Source organism: Nymphalis io, chromosome 19 (assembly GCF_905147045.1).
Source record: "Nymphalis io chromosome 19, ilAglIoxx1.1, whole genome shotgun sequence".
NCBI classification, from domain to species: Eukaryota; Metazoa; Arthropoda; class Insecta; order Lepidoptera; family Nymphalidae; genus Nymphalis; species Nymphalis io.
The window spans coordinates 7,665,282-7,683,723 of NC_065906.1; the positions used below are offsets into that span (position 1 = coordinate 7,665,282).

The 18,442-nt window shown below is 35.3% G+C and overlaps 1 protein-coding gene across 2 annotated transcripts in view; it reads right to left on the reverse strand.

Moving 5' to 3' along the window:
- The window catches only part of LOC126775961 (neuroendocrine convertase 2), an 81,112-nt gene that overhangs the window by 9,177 nt on the left and 53,493 nt on the right, over nucleotides 1-18,442 (reverse strand). For both annotated transcript variants that reach the window (XM_050498190.1, XM_050498189.1), the window contains one exon: nucleotides 4,526-4,701. In XM_050498190.1, coding sequence (XP_050354147.1) covers nucleotides 4,526-4,701 — 176 coding nt within the window. The remainder of the gene's footprint in view (nucleotides 1-4,525; nucleotides 4,702-18,442) is intronic.

Here is an 18,442-nt window from a genome sequence, read left to right on the forward strand (position 1 = left end):
GTTACTGTACATATAGAAATGAATAGTCAGTGTCTGTCTCGCCGGTTATTAAAAAAGTTATCAAACCTACTTTCAAAATTGATTCCATTTTTGTCTTTTTTTTATTGAGTAAAAAAATTATGGTTTTTAGTTTTGTACTATCCTTTATTACATCAATATCGGTTCAGTCTATGAAAACTTAAAATCCATTATCCTATATTTTCGGCACATATATCCGGACCTGAGATTTATAAGCTAGCCACCGAGACAGTAGGTGGCAGAGAACAAAACTAACTGTAGAATAATTTTAATTTATACTTTATTTTATATAGAAAGGTAGGCGAACGAGCATATGGGCCACCTGATGGTAAGTGGTCACCAACGCCCATAGACATTGGCATTGTAAGAAATGTTAACCATCGCTTACATCACCAATGCGCCACCAACCTTGGGAACTAAGATGCTATGTCCCTTGTGCTTGTAATTAATACTTGCTATGTTATATACTAATTCATATCTGTGTAAAAGTGATCAAGAAATAAAATATAATAAATACATATTAAATTACACATACATTTTACTTAATACACTGATAGTCTTTATAATGCAGTAAATAACGAAATTTTAACCGCCGACATAGACATTTCGCAGCAAGCCATTACCTACAGGAAATCTCAGTCGAGCTTTCATTTTGCAACGCTAGCATTCAGTGGAAGGAAATTGCTTCCAAACGAAAACCTTGTCAAAGCTTTATTTGAGCATAGGATTTATCGGTTTTACAGATATTTCAGATTCGTTTTAGGGTCAAAATGACTTTCAAGTGTGTAGTAAATCTTCTAATATATATATTATAGTCAAGATTTCATTTGCATATATATAGTATATAGTTTACGCTTTATTTATTATTTAAACATACCTAGTCGCCGACTCTAATAATCATAACGAAAGGTCTAAAACTAACCCCAAAATTTAATTTCGAATATAATAATTTATCTGAATTTCGACGTGCTCAATAAAAAAGTATTTATACCAAAAGAGTCATCATAATTAAATACAACCAAAAAGTGAATACATAATGGATTTGATTGTCTGTTTTCAATAAACACTTAGACAAAAGGTTTTTAAATACTTATAACTATATAACTTATATTAACGTGATTTAGCTAGTGATTACTTAAGCAATGCCGTTTCTTCTTCTTTCGAATGTCAAATCAATAACAGAAAGAGATAAAACAACATTTAACTAAACAGTCACCAGGCATCGTTTTAAATAAGGCCGTAAATATTCAAAAGAAAAAACGAGCCAGAACAATAAATAAAAGATCGTTGAAGATTACACGCGGAACATGTATCATACGTAGATAGGAAAAGCACTAAGAACTCAATTCCCCTGAACAAACAATCTTTTCCGTACCCTTTTTATCTTCTACGAGTACTTGGATGCAAATAAACTTATACATACATGCGCATATGTTGCTTGTCACCGCTTAATATTAGGTCCTTACATATGAAATTGGCGTTTTGTACGGGAGGAATATAGTCATATTTTTTTTGTAAAATATATTTAATTAATCAAAGTATGCACCGTTGTTATCTATGCACTTTTGCCCATCTCACAGGTAGTTCATTGATCCCTTTACTAAAAAACCATGGGGGCGAGAATCGATAAACTCTTTGAAGGCGGTTTGGACTGACGCATCGGAGTTGAATTTTTTTCCTTGTAAGAAGTTGTCCAAATTCCGGAAAAAATGGTAATCTGTTGGAGCAAGGTCCGGGGAGTACGGTGGATGTCGCAGACATTCTAATTGTAGCTCATTTAACTTAGTGTACTTAGTTAACGTAGTTGTTTTTTGTGCAGTGTGTGGTTTTGCGTTGTCGTGAAGCAGCAGTGGCCTAGAGCGATTGGCCAATCTCGGTTGTTTAGCAGAAAGTTCTTCCTTCATGGTTTGCAGTTGCTGACAAAATATATCTGCCGTAATCGTTTGGCCAGATTTTAGAAAGCTGTAGTGAACGACACTGGCGCTAGTCCACCAAACACTATAAGTGTTTCTGCTTAGTAACTTTTTCTGAGTCAATTTTCGTTTAGGGCAGGATTTGGCTTGGTCTCCAGGGTTCAGCCATAGCGACGAGCGCTTCCGATTATCGTACAGTATCCATTTTTCATCACAAGTAATGATTCGATTTAAAATCCCTTCATTATTGTGTCGGTTGAGCAAAATAACACAGCATTCGACGCGTGTTTGCAAGTTCGATTCACTCAATTCATGATGTACCCATCGTTCAAGTTTTTTTACTTCCCGATTTGCTTCAAGTGGATTAATACAGCTTTATCACTTACCCCGAAGCCTGCAGGTATCTCTGAAGTGCTTTGTGATGGATCCGCTTCCACAATAGCCTTTAATTCTTCATTTTCCACTTTGGTCTCTGGCCGTCCACAGGGTTGGTTCTGAAGGTCGAAATTTCCAAAACGAAAACGTTGAAACCAAAAACGTACCGTGTTTTCTTTTGTGATACCAGCGCCGTACACATAATTAATCCTTTGAGCTGTTTCTGCAGCACTGGTGCCACGGTAGAACTCGTACTTGCAAATATACCGATATTTCATGTTTTCCATTGTGCGGTAATAAACGACGCCGAAGAGAAAAACAATGAGGAAAAACAAATGAATGACTGTTTTCAAAACTCAAATGTACCAGCTAAATAAATTTATAAATTTGAATTTGGAATTCTTAACCAAAGAGGAGATATTTCAGATGAAAGTGGTCAGTACGACAAAACGCTAATTTAAGGATGTGTAATGTAAGGACCAATAATTAAGCAATCTTAGAACACTTATTATTTTTAATATGGTGTATTTATTTGTGCGTTATATGACAATTAACGCAATTAATATTTGATAATTGATTTAGAATAACAGTCAAATAGCATGAGCGTTTATTTGACCTCCATTGACCGTGATAGGTTGGTAAGGTATGGATGCTGAAGAGTTCGATCGGTTTTAAGTAGATAGCTATAAATAATTTTGAAGACTGACAACCTACGTAGAAGACAATAATGATGGCTTATAAGACTATAATAAACAATAAATCTCTACACTGACATGTATAAATACAAAGACAATTTGAGAACCTCTTCCTTTAAAAGTCGGTTAAAAATACTAAAGTGTTACTAAAGCACCTAAAAAAAGCCAGCAATGTAAACGCCACAGATAAATGAAATAAGTAACTTAGGTTGCCCGTGAAAATAGCAGATGTTATATGGCAAGAAATTCTTTATAAGAATTAAAACTTAGATTGGACTGAATAATTGTAGTTAAGATTCATCAACTTCTATTTCTGCTTCTAAGAAACTCATCTCGATTACAAAGATAGATAGATAGATAAGCTAGAAAAGCTTATAAATCTATAGATACCGGCATTCTTGGTCAGTGCAAACAAGTTATTAGATTTTGTGTCTAGAAATCTGTAGCAGCCTGTGCTACTTGAAAATCGGCCGTGTAAAAAGTGTGTTTAAAAGTGGCCCTTAACTCGGAAAGCACGTAAGGTAAGGCTTAAACTCTATCCAGTCGTGTCGGATTTCCGTCAAATCGAAAAGCGAAGGAATCGATAGTACGCCTGTGTTTAAGCACACACTTGTGCACTCTAATAACTTCGTGTACTTGGCTATTGTCTGCTAAGAATGAACGCCGACTCTTGTCTTTGAAGTATTTAAATGGGAAGATATTATTTAAATATAGACAATAGGAACTTGAGCATTTTATTTCTAATGATATAAAATAAATTATAGATACTATTCTGATGTAGTGAGTTAACGACTTTTTCCTATTTAAAAGCTTTTACATATATTAAGTGGATACCATTAACGCAGAAATTATTTATTTTCTTCACACAAATAAAATGTTTACGAGATCAAATGCTTTTATATACGCGTTAATCGTTTCGTAGACACAATGTTTCTTGTGAACAATATTTAATTAGTGTAAGAAATAAATTATGATTTGTTTTACTCGCTTGTTTGTGTTAGTGTTAATTGATTTGATTTATTGTTTATTTATTTGGTTAATTTTAAATATAATACGTATTAATTTAAAGAGCGGATATATGTACATTATAGTTATGTCGCATATTACTTGCGGTCTTATCATGACCGTTTTCTGCCGATAAGCTGTTCTTTTTTTTTTTGATTAATCGCTATTTTTGAAACAAAATTGCCAGAACAATATTGTTAGTTAAACCCATATTCAAGATGATTAGTGGGAAGTCAAATCACTCTTATTCTGTTTATTTTTCAAGTGTTAAATTTTTTTTTAATAATTTATCTCGTGCTCGTCGGATGTTAGTAGTTACCAAACCGTACTGGAACAGCGCGATGGAATAAGGTCCAAACAACCTTTTCTTTAATAGGAAATAAGCCCTTCTCCCAACAGGACATTAATGGAAATTGTATGTCAAGGGAATTGAATTGTAGACATCATTTGATCTAATATTTCTGTAGATAATTTAACGCAGAGTAGTAAATAATGATATTTTCTCTTTTTTCAACTGACCTCATTGACACCTCTCACAATAGCCCTCATTGTAGCGTTCCTTGGTCCATCAACAGTTCTCCCATCATCAGTTGGGCCCCACGAGGCGCTGTATATGTGAATCTTGTGAGGCTCGTGCCCCATGGAGTTAGCCTCGATGAGGTCGGTCATGTAAGGTTGGTCAAGCATCCTTATACCTGTTAAATAAATAAAATAAAATTAAAAATAATAAAATAACAAGAAAATTAAAATGTTAACAGTTTAGTACACTTGTCCTTAATATATTTTTTTCGCATCAGAATCATTACGTATGAAAACGGTGCACTCATATTGAACATGAAATGTAACTGTTATTGCACCTTATGAAGTTTAACTTCAAAATTATTATATGCCCGCATTTTAAGTAAAGTGGGAGAAATGTTGGTTTTAGGAGAATTATAAAAAAGTAGCCTGTGTTCTTCCTCGGATTTCAAGCTTAATTCATACCAAGTTTCATCAAAATTGGTCAGTGTTCTAGCCGTGAAAACGTAACAGAAATATACAAAACAGTCACAAAATTAGTGGAGATATAACAGTACTCAAGTATTTTATATAATGTTTAAATATTTACAAAATATTGATGAAAATGCAAATACATAAATAAGATTTAATATTTTATTTTTATTTTAATATTTTTTTTAATCCATCCCATCGTCCATAAGGCAAACATAATAGTTAAACAATAACCATAAGTCAAATGTAACTCATGAAATAGAGAAATGGTTTCATAAACCTCTACTCCTTAATAACAAATTCATATTTAAATGGTTATATGTTCAATAAAACTGTGTCAAGTGGCATTAATATTTAATTTCTCTAAATGTAGACGCTAAAGTACACAATGTGAAACATTAAAATTTTCATCTCGCGTCGAATAATTGTCTCATTTTAACATACGTAAATATTCCGCTACGAAGGACGCTACGATTTTACGAGGCTATGGAATTGTTTTTCTGTAACATTTCAACACTGCTGTTACTCAAAAGCTTATCACCTTGGAAAATACCAGGCTTTATTCTTGTTTAATAACAGTTATTAATATTAAATGAATATTCATATGAGTTTTTATGTCACTGGCAATGTTTGTTAGTTTACTTAGGACAAATCTTGCAAACTCTATTAAAACGACTTCCTCCACCACCTTTTCTGACAGACTTAAAATTTTAATGTAATAATAATAATAATAATATCCTGGGACATTATTCACACACAGCCACCTGATCCCAAACTAAGCAGAGCTTGTACTATGGAAACCAGACAACTGATATACTACATACACTACTTTTATTTTTGTAAATACATAATTACACAGATAATTACACCCAGACTCAGGACAAACAGACATGTTCATGCACACAAATGTCTGTCCTGGGTGGAAATCGAACCCACAACCCTCGGCGTGAAAGGCAAGTATCTACCAACCACGCCAACCGGCCAGTCAATGTAGTTTAAATTTCGATTACAATAAATTTTAGTAGCAAGCATGATTCAATACCCAGGCTCAATTCAATTTGCTTCAGAACTCCTTAACCATCAAAATCTTTGACAGATTTTTAACGATCAATTAGAAAGTGTAACGCTTTTATATTGAATAAAGATTTGTTAACTTTGACATAGACACGAAATATTCTGAAATAAATATATTACTATTAATTTATTTTACAATTCAAATTATTTAATTAATAAATAAAAACAAATAATTCGCTTTACTACGTACAGTTTTATAAATATATTTTATATCTAACATTGTAACAAGAATATGAATGGAGCGCGTCATTCAACCTCGTTATTAATTCAACACCGCGTCCGTGTAGCTGAAATTAATTATGATTGGCTTAAGGTAGAAGACGTCAGCAAATCAGTTTGCCATTAGATGATTAGAACATGTATGGGTACAGCTAGATAGCTGTATTAGCTGGATTTTCATTTGCTTAATTAGTATTTATAATTCGTCTATTGCTTTTAGCGGAAGAAAATCTTTAAGATGTGTGTCCATCAACCTGTACTAGAACAGCGTGGTGGGGTTAGCTTTTTAAAAAAAGAGAGCAGCCCAGCAGTGAGACATTTATAATTTGTTACTATGCACTTTTAATTGGTAGACATTTGGAACATAAAAAATTGTGGTGTTGTAGCGCAACGCGTTGGACTCATTCTAAAAACCCATTGACCAAATTGACTTTCGTGTACTGGAAATGACAGATCTTTTATATGATAGTGAAGTTTCCAGCAAGTGATCACCTCTTAAAATCAAAATTTTGTTGTATACTTTTTATGGAGGTAACTTCTATTTCCTATATTGAGGACAAATATAACATTATTAACGAGTCTATTTGACAAATAGTTTAAGCATTGTGTTGATTGTAATTGAGGCTCACTCACACTTCAAATATTTTATATGATCACTTTAATAATTTATAACGTCTTTGATTGACACGGAATATTTTCTTTAATTATTATAAAGTAAAGTTAATATAAAAACTATTACTAGATGTAGCTACTTAAGATCTTACTGTAGACAAAGATCAAACTTATTTTACCGTCTTTCGAGACATATAAGTGCCCCCCTCCTTTCATGAAATAGCACAAGCTGAAATGTAAATATAAATTATTATGCACAAGATGTAAACATAACAAATCGCCTAGAAACCAACGACTTTAACTCTTCAAGCGCTCGCAATAGCTATGAAAACCACTCAATATAATACTAAAACCAGTAGCGTCGGAAAAAAATTTAGCCCCGAATAAATACAGCTGCAAAACCGTCTCACTGTCAGTTCTCTATAAGCCATTTGGACGATAAAATCTGTGTAAATAGAGACCGCGCTGGCAAACTGATAGTTTCAAATTGAAGAAGATATAAAGGTCTTATCTATTTTCGATGAAATTTACAATATTATTTTTGTTATTGCGAGAAAGCTTAAAAGTATTTCTTTTGTTATTTAAAATAGGTTAACTGGCAAATAAAATAGCACTGCATAAAAAATTCACCGTCTCTTACATCGTCAATGCACCACACCTTGGCTACCTGATGGAAATCGCCGCCCATAGACATTGGGCAAAATATTAATAATTCCTAACATCACCAATGCGCTATCAACCTTGGTAACTGATATGTCCCTTCCGCCTGTGGTTACATTGGCTCACTCACCCTTCTAACCAAAACACAACTATACTAAATATTGTTGTTTGGCAGAAGAATATGAGATGAGTAGATGGTACCTACCCAGACAGGTTTGCACAAAGCCCACCAGCAAGTAACATACATTTGGAGTTGGCGACAATACAATAATAAGTTATTAAAATCCTAACGTAAAATATTACGTATATAATTATAGTGTAATAACACTATAATTATGAATACACTTTACATAATACATTTTTAAAAATATAATAAAAAGAAAACGTAATAGGATGTTTCTCGTCTCTGGTCTACATTAAAAACTTGCCAAAAACCATAGAGACCATTTGTATTTTTAGGTAATATATTACTAGTCTTATGCCAGTATCTTATTAAAATATTTTTAAATATAACGAGAAAAATGTCATAAATATGACAAAGAAGTAATTTAAAAAAAGACAAAGAACAGCAATATCTTAAAAAATATAAACTTGTTTTGACTTTCAAAGTAGGTGATTTGATTTGGAGTCACTTTCTCTTGTATTAAATAATGTCTGTTGCCACATTATTAATAAATAATTTTACTCGCTTTCAAGGTATCTGTGTTACCAGCTGAAATACTTAAGTTTGCCTTTGCCCTTGTAATCATTCTGGTTCATTCATCTTTCATATTAAAATACGTCACAGAGCATATTTACCCAGCGATATATTATTATTTTCTGAGTGGGCGGTGAAATCAAGACAGACCCGCAGAGAGCTGTCAATTAGGGAAGATACCATAATAATTCAAAAGTGTATCTAATAATCTTATACGAGTAGTAGCCTTATATAACAAGGAGATGGCACAATGTGTGAATCTTAACCAAAATAACTATTATATACTTTATATATATTCATAATAATCCAATAAAAACTAATTCATTAAGTATATATACAATTACGGCAACAACATGTTTCGATACGATATGAAATTGACAGATCCATTTCAATTCGAGCTTCACAATATTTATCGTACATTGTTTAACTAATAGACCTCCCACGAATCCCATTTGTAACATAGAACCCTTTTATTTCTTTGTACATAAACTGATGTCACATTTACATAAAGGCTTTATGAACATTTTATATCAATCATTCAATTGAAAACGAAATTGGATATTATTATGTTTTGTTTTTTTTTTGTCGATTTGCGTATCTAACTATTTATATTTATATTAACTATATTAGCAGTTTTTACGTATAAAATGTCGGTGCGTAACACTGCTTAATGGATTTCAATGAAATATTTATTTTTGGGTTCGACTGGATGGTCTTTAGCTATAATTGGATCCAGTAGGAAACGTTGTTCAGCCAACATCCAGCAATACATCTTTTGGGCCCATTTTTATTATTTATTAAAATTATATATTAACTACATATCTAAAATAGAGTTATTATTTACATTTATTTTTTTATTTTTATTTTATTTATTTGGGAAACATACAGCATAATATAATACATAAAATTTAGTAACAAAATAAATTTCACTTAAGCCAACAAAGTTTCCACTTATACAAACAAACATGGAGTGAACCTAACGATAACAAGTTATTTAACAATTTATTAAGATATATGAATAAAGTATTAAAAATAATTTAAAACAGAAAAAAAAAACGATAAGTATATTACTGACAAATACAGTTTTTTAGAGCTTCTTTGAACTTAAATAAATTTTCGTTAAATATATCTATACTAGTGTAGCGTTTATTATGATTGTCACATGCTCTTACTAAAAAGCGATTTTTAGCATAGTTCGTTCTACACATTGGGACATAAAAGGTATGTTTTGAACGGGCAATGGAATGTGAGCACTTGATATAAATGTTGTTGACTAAGTACATTGAATCGACAAAATTATTTACAATTTTGTAAAGAAAAACCTGATCTTTGCATTCCCTGCGTTTCTCAAGCGACAAAATATTAAGCTTATTAATAGCATTGGACCCAAATTTACGCGTTAATCTTCTAATAAATTTATTCTGAACATTTTCGATAGCCATAACATACTTAGAGTATTGTGGATTCCAAACCGTTGAAGCGAATTCCAAATTAGATCTTACATACGAGTTATACAACACATTATATGTATTGATATGCTTAAAGTCTCTTCCCTGGCGAAATATGAAACCCATCATACTGTAAGCTTTTGCGATAATTTTATTCACATGCCTGTCAAATAATAAATTAGAATCTAGAAGCACTCCTAGGTCCCTAACCTCGGTTACCCTCTTAATTAAATGATTGGAAATTGTGTAATCAAATAAAATTGGATTTTTTTTTCTAGAAAATGTTATTACATTGCATTTTTCAAAGTTAAGATGTAGGCCATTAGATGAACAATATTGCACTAAAATATCCAAATCATATTGCAAGTTTGAGCAGTCATCAATTCTTTTTATGATTTTAAATAGTTTTGTATCATCGGCATATAGAAGTATGTCAGGATTTTGAAAATTTTTTAGTATATCATTAATGAAAATGTTAAACATCCTTCATCCATCCACATACATTTGTAATATTTATCCATTTCTGAAACATAAACATAAATACTGACAATAATAATAATAATAATAATAATAATCATGGTTAATTTAAGGTATAGAATTGGTTAGACTTCGAAAGTATTTAGCATTATGGAAGTAACGAAACTTTAAATTGCAAGATGTTATGTATGTATATATAGGCCTCTGCATCTTTGTCAGATGATTTAAGCAAGCCACTCTCCGTGTTGTTTTCCACCTGCAAGACAGGTGAGCGAAGTGTCCTCTCCGTGGATGCTGCTACGCCTGGGCAGGCGACTTTATGGCAACACGGGCTTGCCCAGTACCCATGCCACCCTCTCCTCCTCCCCAGCAGGATCCGCAGGAATGACGAGTCAATACGTGTGGTGCTGGTTTGGCCGCAGGTGACTGGCTTACGCCTAAACGGAGGCACCGCTCCGGGTTTAATATTAGTTTTCCTTCTTCTTTGGCGTGACGCTGGGATAATTTTGGGAAACAACGTATCAAGGAGAGGGGTGAGGATACTGTGATCACGGAAGATACAGGAATGTGACACTAGTAGCTAGAGCAGTCCGGGGTCGCGTACCCGTAGTGATTCCAACCAGCTATCGGACAGATAACTGGTAGATCCACCCTCTGGACAACCCTTATGTATGTATTATTGTTTATTTCCTTAATTAAATAAAATAAGATTCCGTCATATTCAGTCATACTAAACGTGTTGGTTAGGTTAATAAAAGAGTTTTAAAAATAGCAACTCATGGACAAAGTCAGTGCCAGCTTATTGTTGTAACCCAGTTTGAATAAGATATCATTGGAATTTGCATTATTTTATCATTATTTTTTTATAGGGTTAGTGTAGTTCTGACTGAGGAGAATAATAACCACCCGGTTTCAATCCGTGGGTGAATAAGAGCTGAGCTTCAACACCAGTTGCACACTACCAGCGGCAATTTGTTCTGGTTGAAGGGCATATGGATGTAATGAACCCTTTTTCTTACATTCACATAACACATACTATACATCCCATAAAGATGGAATAATGTCTCTAAAATTTATTTCAACAATAAATAACAAATATATCTATGTAGTATATAATCCGTAAATACGCTAATTGATGTGTGGTTCAAACAAATAAGAGGACTCCAATTGAAGTATGAAATGAAATTGTAATGATATTGTATTTCGTGTAGTTTTGTGTAAGCCTGTTGGGTCAGTACCACCAACCAAACATATATCCTACCGCTAAACAGAATTAACTAACCCTGGCGCGCCTTGGCGCCAAAATATGTTTCACATCAATTATTATTATCTGTAATGTTTTTTTAACTAAAATAATAAATGTAAGTCAAGCCTTTAGCTTAACTTCTAAGCGAGACTATATTTACTTACCATTACTAAAATTCTCATCTTAGTTTGACGCTTTCTAAAATAAATTTCAAACGTTAAGGAAAAAATTAGATTATTTTAAGTGCGATGTTCGAATCGCATTCCTAATTGATATTTATAGTAGAACTAGCTAGTGTCAGCGACTCGTCCGCGTGAAATTCGGTTATATTACGATATATTAAAAAAAAAGCATTGTCATTTTTATTTTATTTATTTATAACAACAAAATAATAATATTTTATTCTTCTCACCCATAAGCTTTGTCAACATGTTTGGGTGCTGCTTAAACATAGACAAACAAACATATATACTAAAACACACACACATCAAACATATTAAAAAAAGATTTAAAAAATACTAGACAGGTGAGCTCTTACAAAAACAAATACCGCTTATTTGATATTGTAAATATATATTATCATTTTCAGTGCACCAGTTTTTTTTTTGATACATTTAAGAAGCGATCATGAAATATTGCATACACTTTGTCAGGGTAAAGAAACAACGCGGTACCTAACATCTACCCCCTCCCGTCATTCGCGCTCGCAGCTGCACGCGGAATATGTTTTTATTTATAAAATAGGTAGGCAAACGGGCACATGGTCACCTGATGGTAAGTAGTCACCAACGCCTATAGACATTGGCATTGTAAGAAATTTTAACCATCTCTTACATCGCCAATGCGCCACCAACCTTAGGAATTAAAATGTTATGTCCCTTGTGCCTGTAATTACACTGGCTCACTCACCCTTCAAACCGGGACACAACATTACTAAGTAAGGTACCAAGGCGGTAGAATATCTGATGAGTGGGTGGTATCTACCCAGACGAGCTTGCACAAAGTCCTATCACCAGTAAGTGATATAGTGATAACCTTCATCTATTCAAAGTACTGTGGTGCGTCATTACGAATGAATAGAAACCTTATCGATAACTTATCACACGATTTATCAAACCGAGTGCCTATTACAAAAAACATGGCAATCGTGCACTTAACCAATTTAATCTATTATTTACTTTTATTATGTAATTATGTACACGTATTTTTATTGCTAAAAGAAATTAATCCATACTAATGTTATTAATGCGAAAGTGAATTTGTTTATTTATTTGTTACGCTTTCATGTCTTAACTACTCAACCGGTCTTTATGAAATTTTGCATACACGTAATCAGGGATACAGAAAAGGACATTAGATACCTAGCCCTCCGTTCCCTCTCCCTCACACGCGAGTGAAGCCGCAGGTGGAAACTAGTGTTTATATATTTTAAATTATACTATAAACGGTTATTTTTACTGTTTTTACTTTAGCGAAAGCAAAAACCACTAACTCATTTAATATATAATTTACTTCGTAGCTTCAGGATATTTAAATAAATATTTGAACCTAGAACCTTCTTGAACTATTCAATACAAACGTCAACTCTTCTAGACTGTAATACATTTGGAGTTAAGAGATTTTGAGACTTTGCAGTGTTGTATTATATATTCAATACTAGCTTTCGCCCACTGCTTCGTCTGCGTATCAGAGGCAGTGGCCTATATATTAAGTCAGGGTACAGGCTATTTCAAATTTCATCTAAATCTCTCAAGCCGTTTTTGCGTGATAGAGTAACGAACATCAAAACATATAAATTTTCATAATTCACATTAGTTAGGATTTATTTGATTTTTCATTTGACCGATGGCCGTTGGAGCAGACGAGTCCTAGAGTGGAGACCGCGAATCGGCAAGCGCAGCGTAGGGCGCCCTCCAGCCAGGTGGACCGACGACCTTAAGGAGGTGGCGGGCACCAACTGGATGCGGAAGGCGGAGGACAGGGAGCTTTGGCGCACCCTGGGAGAGGCCTATGTTCAGCAGTGGACAACGATTGGCTGTTGATTGATTGATTGATTGATAGGATTCATTTTAAAATAACATACACCAACCAGCAGTTGAACAGCGGCGTATAGTAAGCTCCACGTCTTTCCCTTAAATGGAGGAGGGTCTTTGGACAAGAGTGGAACATTTATGGGCCGACACATTATTGAAATAATAAAGGGCTTACATTATCTCGTTTTATCTTGCTTTATCAGCAGTTTACAATTAATATAACCGTGATACACATGTATCATGGTTATATATATAATTGTATGCGTTTATTAGTTTAGGATCGGAAGCTTTGGCGCACCTTGGGAGAGGCCTATGTTTAGCAGTGGACAATGATTGGCTGTTGATGATTAGTTGTGTAGTGTTATAAATCACATTTGATTCATTCAGAAGGACAAGACTGCAAGTAAAGCGATATGGGATTATAGCTTAGAATAACATTCTTACAAATATCATAAATGAGAAAGTTAATTTGTTTGTTTGGTCGTAACGCGTTTACAAGTTTTAATAAAATTGTATAATTAATGTATTCAATTTAACACAAATCATTTTACAAAGTTGGTTTCGTTGGTGTGTATGTGTGTTATTTGTATATCAACTCCAAACTACAAACTACGCGAAATAGCATAATAAACCTTTTTAAGTTTACCTTAAAGTTAAAATTAAAAAAAAAACACTGAGCAGTAAATAAATATAATTTCTAAGGTCGTCGAAAATTCACTCAAATTGATTTATTAATAGAATAGAATAGAATATTACTATGATATTCTATGAGTGTGCAAGGGCGGTCTTATTTCTTCCAGACAATCATTCGTAATAAGATTTAAGACGTAAAAGCCACGTGTCGAAAACTTTTATAACTACGATCAATATATAACAGCAAAGAGAGCTGGCGAAAAAAAATTCTATAAGATTTGCTCAGGTGGCAGACATTATTAATAATGATAATAGTGCCATAAGAAAGGTTAAGGACCTCGACTATTACCATGGTAACGCTGCATTGTCAATTGACAGCGCTTTAAATCAGTAAAAAAGGTGTACTATTTATTTGCTCATTACACTATTATACATACTTTAGTCTGATCTAAATTCTGATCTCTTTTAAAAATCACGAAGATCGGAGGAGGAGACACCAAGAGCTCTGACTTTTGAATACTTTTTTTTTAGTTTTTTCATTATTTCTAAAAATGTATGCACACATATGTATTGCACACCTAATAGATCTGATTTGTTCGATTTTATTGACTTAAATTTTAGTGAAATTGCGTAAACATCGAAGAAAATACTAAGATTTTAAATTGGTCCTTTCAGCCTGATAAGCAGCAATAAGTAAATATATATTTCTTTGTATATGGAATCTAAAAATCAAGTTATTTAGTATATTTTATTTAATTAAAAACAAAACATTTTATGTACTACAAAATATTTAATTTCATTTAATTAACTAAATTAATCCAAAGAATAACAACATATCTACCTATATGAAGCCGCAAAAACATATCCAATTAGTGGGTTTGGACTAGTTATAAAAATTAACAATTAAGTATTCCAATCAGGGGACCAATTCTACTAACAAATTGTCACTTTATCGCAATCGAATCGAAGCGTGATCGTTGCCGTTTTCCGTTTTCCTATTATTTAATTTAATTATAGACTATTGTTATAAGAATGCCCAGTGGTAAGAACGCGTGAATCTTAACCGATGATTGTGGGTTCAAGTCCGGGCAAGCACCACTGAATTTTCTTGTGCTTAATTTGTGATTATAATTCATCTCGTGCTTTACGGTGAAGGAAAACATTGTGAGGAAACATGCATGTGTCTAATTTCACTGAAATTCTGGCACAACCCGCACTGGAGCAGCGTGGTGGAATAAGCGCCAAACCTTCTCCTTAAAAAGGGAGAGGAGGCCAGCCCGGTAGTGGGACATTCACAGGCTGTTACGGTTATAAGAGTTAAGAAATAAGTATGGTTTTGATACACAAGTATACGTTAACATCACATTGGTTAGATTTCGATTCGAATAAATACAGATAATTCAAAGTTGGATCGAAATTGAATCGGGAACGTATCGTAATCGTTATAAATGAGTAAAATTCGGCCCCGACGAGCTTATACGTCAACCTATTGAAGTTATTATTTATCTCTGCGTAATTACGGTCAGGCCCACCTGCTGACTATACAGCCGCGCGCAAAACTGCCCCTTCTACACATAAGGTGATGTAAATACAAACGGACATCAGGGAAATTAAACTTCGATGAACTTAATTTATATAGAAATTGAAGTTATTAGAAATATAATTATACGAAATTATTAATATTGAATAACGTAAATGAGTTTCTTGATGTCCTATTAAACAAATTCGGCCGCGGCGGCCATTTTCAAGAGAGGCAAAATACAGTACAGAAGTTTGTGCAAAAACACGATCATACGAAAATTCTGACACGACTGGAATTACGGCTTCACGTGCTTCCCAGGGTACAAGAGTATGAACCTTGAGGATCTCAGGATCTGTGGTTTAATAAGATAGCCGGTGCGACTAACGAGGCAATCCACTTAATATGACAATCGCTTTTGTGAAAGCATATAACCCCTCCTCCTTTAAGTCAAAGCATATAACCCCTCCTGCTCTAGCACACGTAGAACCACATACACACATATTTGGGCGTACGAAACTGTTTCATTGTAAAATACAAAAAATCTTAGCAATTATATCTTGCAGAATAGGCATATTTTTAAAAAGCAATTAAGCAAAAATTACGACAACGTCCATTGAATTTTAGTTGCCAATCAAACTTGTATTTTGTTTTGGATTAGTTCATCAAAATTTCAATCATTTAATATATTTTCTTACCGATACGAAAATCATTTTTATTTGTAATTTTTTCCATTTTAACAAGCATTTTTAGCTTTACGTATTAGTAAGGTAAGTATAATTAAATGAAATAATTATCACTATGAAGTAAACGCTGTTTAGTTTCCTAAAAAAAATCTATTCTATCTATTCTAATTTAGTCTTCGAAGTTCTTCTTCTTCTTAAATAGGTTTCCGTGAAGGTTCAGTAGAACCTTCACGGAAACCTATTTAAATAACATCTTACCAAATAATGTTTTACGTCATACGTTTATTTCAAATTCAGATTGTATTTGGGTGACCATGATTTATATCAAAACCTTATATAAAAACGTCTTATACAGACGGCAGCATATAATAGCGAGGCGTTCCCAAAATTGTTCGTGCTCCGCTGAGTCGTATGATTAACGTTTTCATAAATATGATTCAAAATATGTTATGTTGTATTTTATGTAACGTTATTGTTATATTATAACGTATTTCTTTAACAATCACCAACCTCATTTAATAAGTTACAATATAAGTTTAATTATTTAACTTAGTGGGACATTAACAGGCTGTTACTGTTATTAAAACAACAAAACTTTTTCTTTCTAACTTTTTCTGACATAACTTCTTAGGCCCCAATTTTGCTTGGTGTTTAATGGATGGGTAACATTTCTTATAGTGCCAATGTCTCTGTGCGTTGGTGAACATTTACCATTAGATGACCCACTTTTTTTTTTTTTTTTTTTTTTTTTTTTCTCGCTGGAAAAACACATTTATGTGTTTCCCCCACATAAGGTGGGGGGGTATGTGGGACTCGCCGGCGCTGAAGGCGCCGGAATACCCACTAAAAACCAGCGGTACCCACTCCATCTTGTCGGGGGACGTCACGGGATCGCTTGCGCATACTACCGTGCCGTCCCGACGGTTGGCCCGCTTCTGCGGGCCTCCAAATCCTAGGGGGTACTCGGGGTACAGAGACCCTCTGGCCCCGGCGACACTCACGGCGGGAGGAGAAGATGCGCATAGCGCTGACGTCTTCTCCCCGGTCTTCTTCGACGAAGCGGGTCAGCGGAGGCACTCTCCTCGCGCTCCCGCTCCGCGGCCTCCTTCTGCGACATGACATTTTCGCAGAAGGAGACCATCTCCATCCAGCACCTTTCGCTACCAAGCATGGCATTTATCACGCTCGGCAGCGAAAGGTCTCCGCCGATTAAAGTCGCCAGGGAAAGGCGCTGAGGCCCCCAAGCGGCACACTCCATCAGAGTGTGGCATGCCGTGTCCGTAGGCGCACCACACTCGTGGCAGGAGGGCGTTACCTCCCGCCTGACTATTCCGTGCAGGTACTTACCGAAGCACCCATGTCCAGTAAGCACCTGAGTCAGTCTGAAGGTCAGTGTGCCGCCTTTTCTCGTTACCCAGCGACTCAAGTGGGGACGGATCGCCTCCACTGTCGCCAGGCCTGCTGATGGGGACCTCAGATCCTCCTCCCACCTGCGAATCAGGGCTTGCTGGGCGAGAGTCCTGATTCGCAGCACCTCCTCCAACCCTGGACGGTCGCCACGCGACCTCACTTCCGCCCGGAACCGGTACACTTCCGCGAGCACCTCCGCCTGGAGCTCCCAAGGCGGATCGCCCGCGAGAAGTGTTGCCGCCGTCCACGACACCGTACGATATCCGCGTATCACCCTCACCGCTATGATTCTTTGCGGCCTTCGCAAGAGAACCTTGTTCCGAGCGGTGAGAGCGTCCACCCAGATGGGAGCACCGTACAGAGCCATGGACCGCACAACACCGGCGTATAATCGCCGGCATGGCGTTTCCGGCCCTCCTACATTTGGTAGGAGCCGGCTTAAGGCAGCAGCAGCGTTGATGAGCTTCGGGCCAAGTTGGACAAAATGCTGCCCGAAGCTCCATCTTCCGTCCAGGGTCAGGCCCAGATACTTCATGTGGGCCTGCACCTTAATCACCGTCCCCTGGACGGTGATAAACGCCCCTCGAGGGGGGCCTCGACGTGGACCGTGGAATAAGAGGGCCTCCGTTTTTGAGATGGAGACCCTCAAGCCCAACATTCCTATGCGGTCCACTGTGAGCGACGTACCGACTTCGGCCAGGCGAGCCGCCTCCTGATAATTCCGCCCTGTCG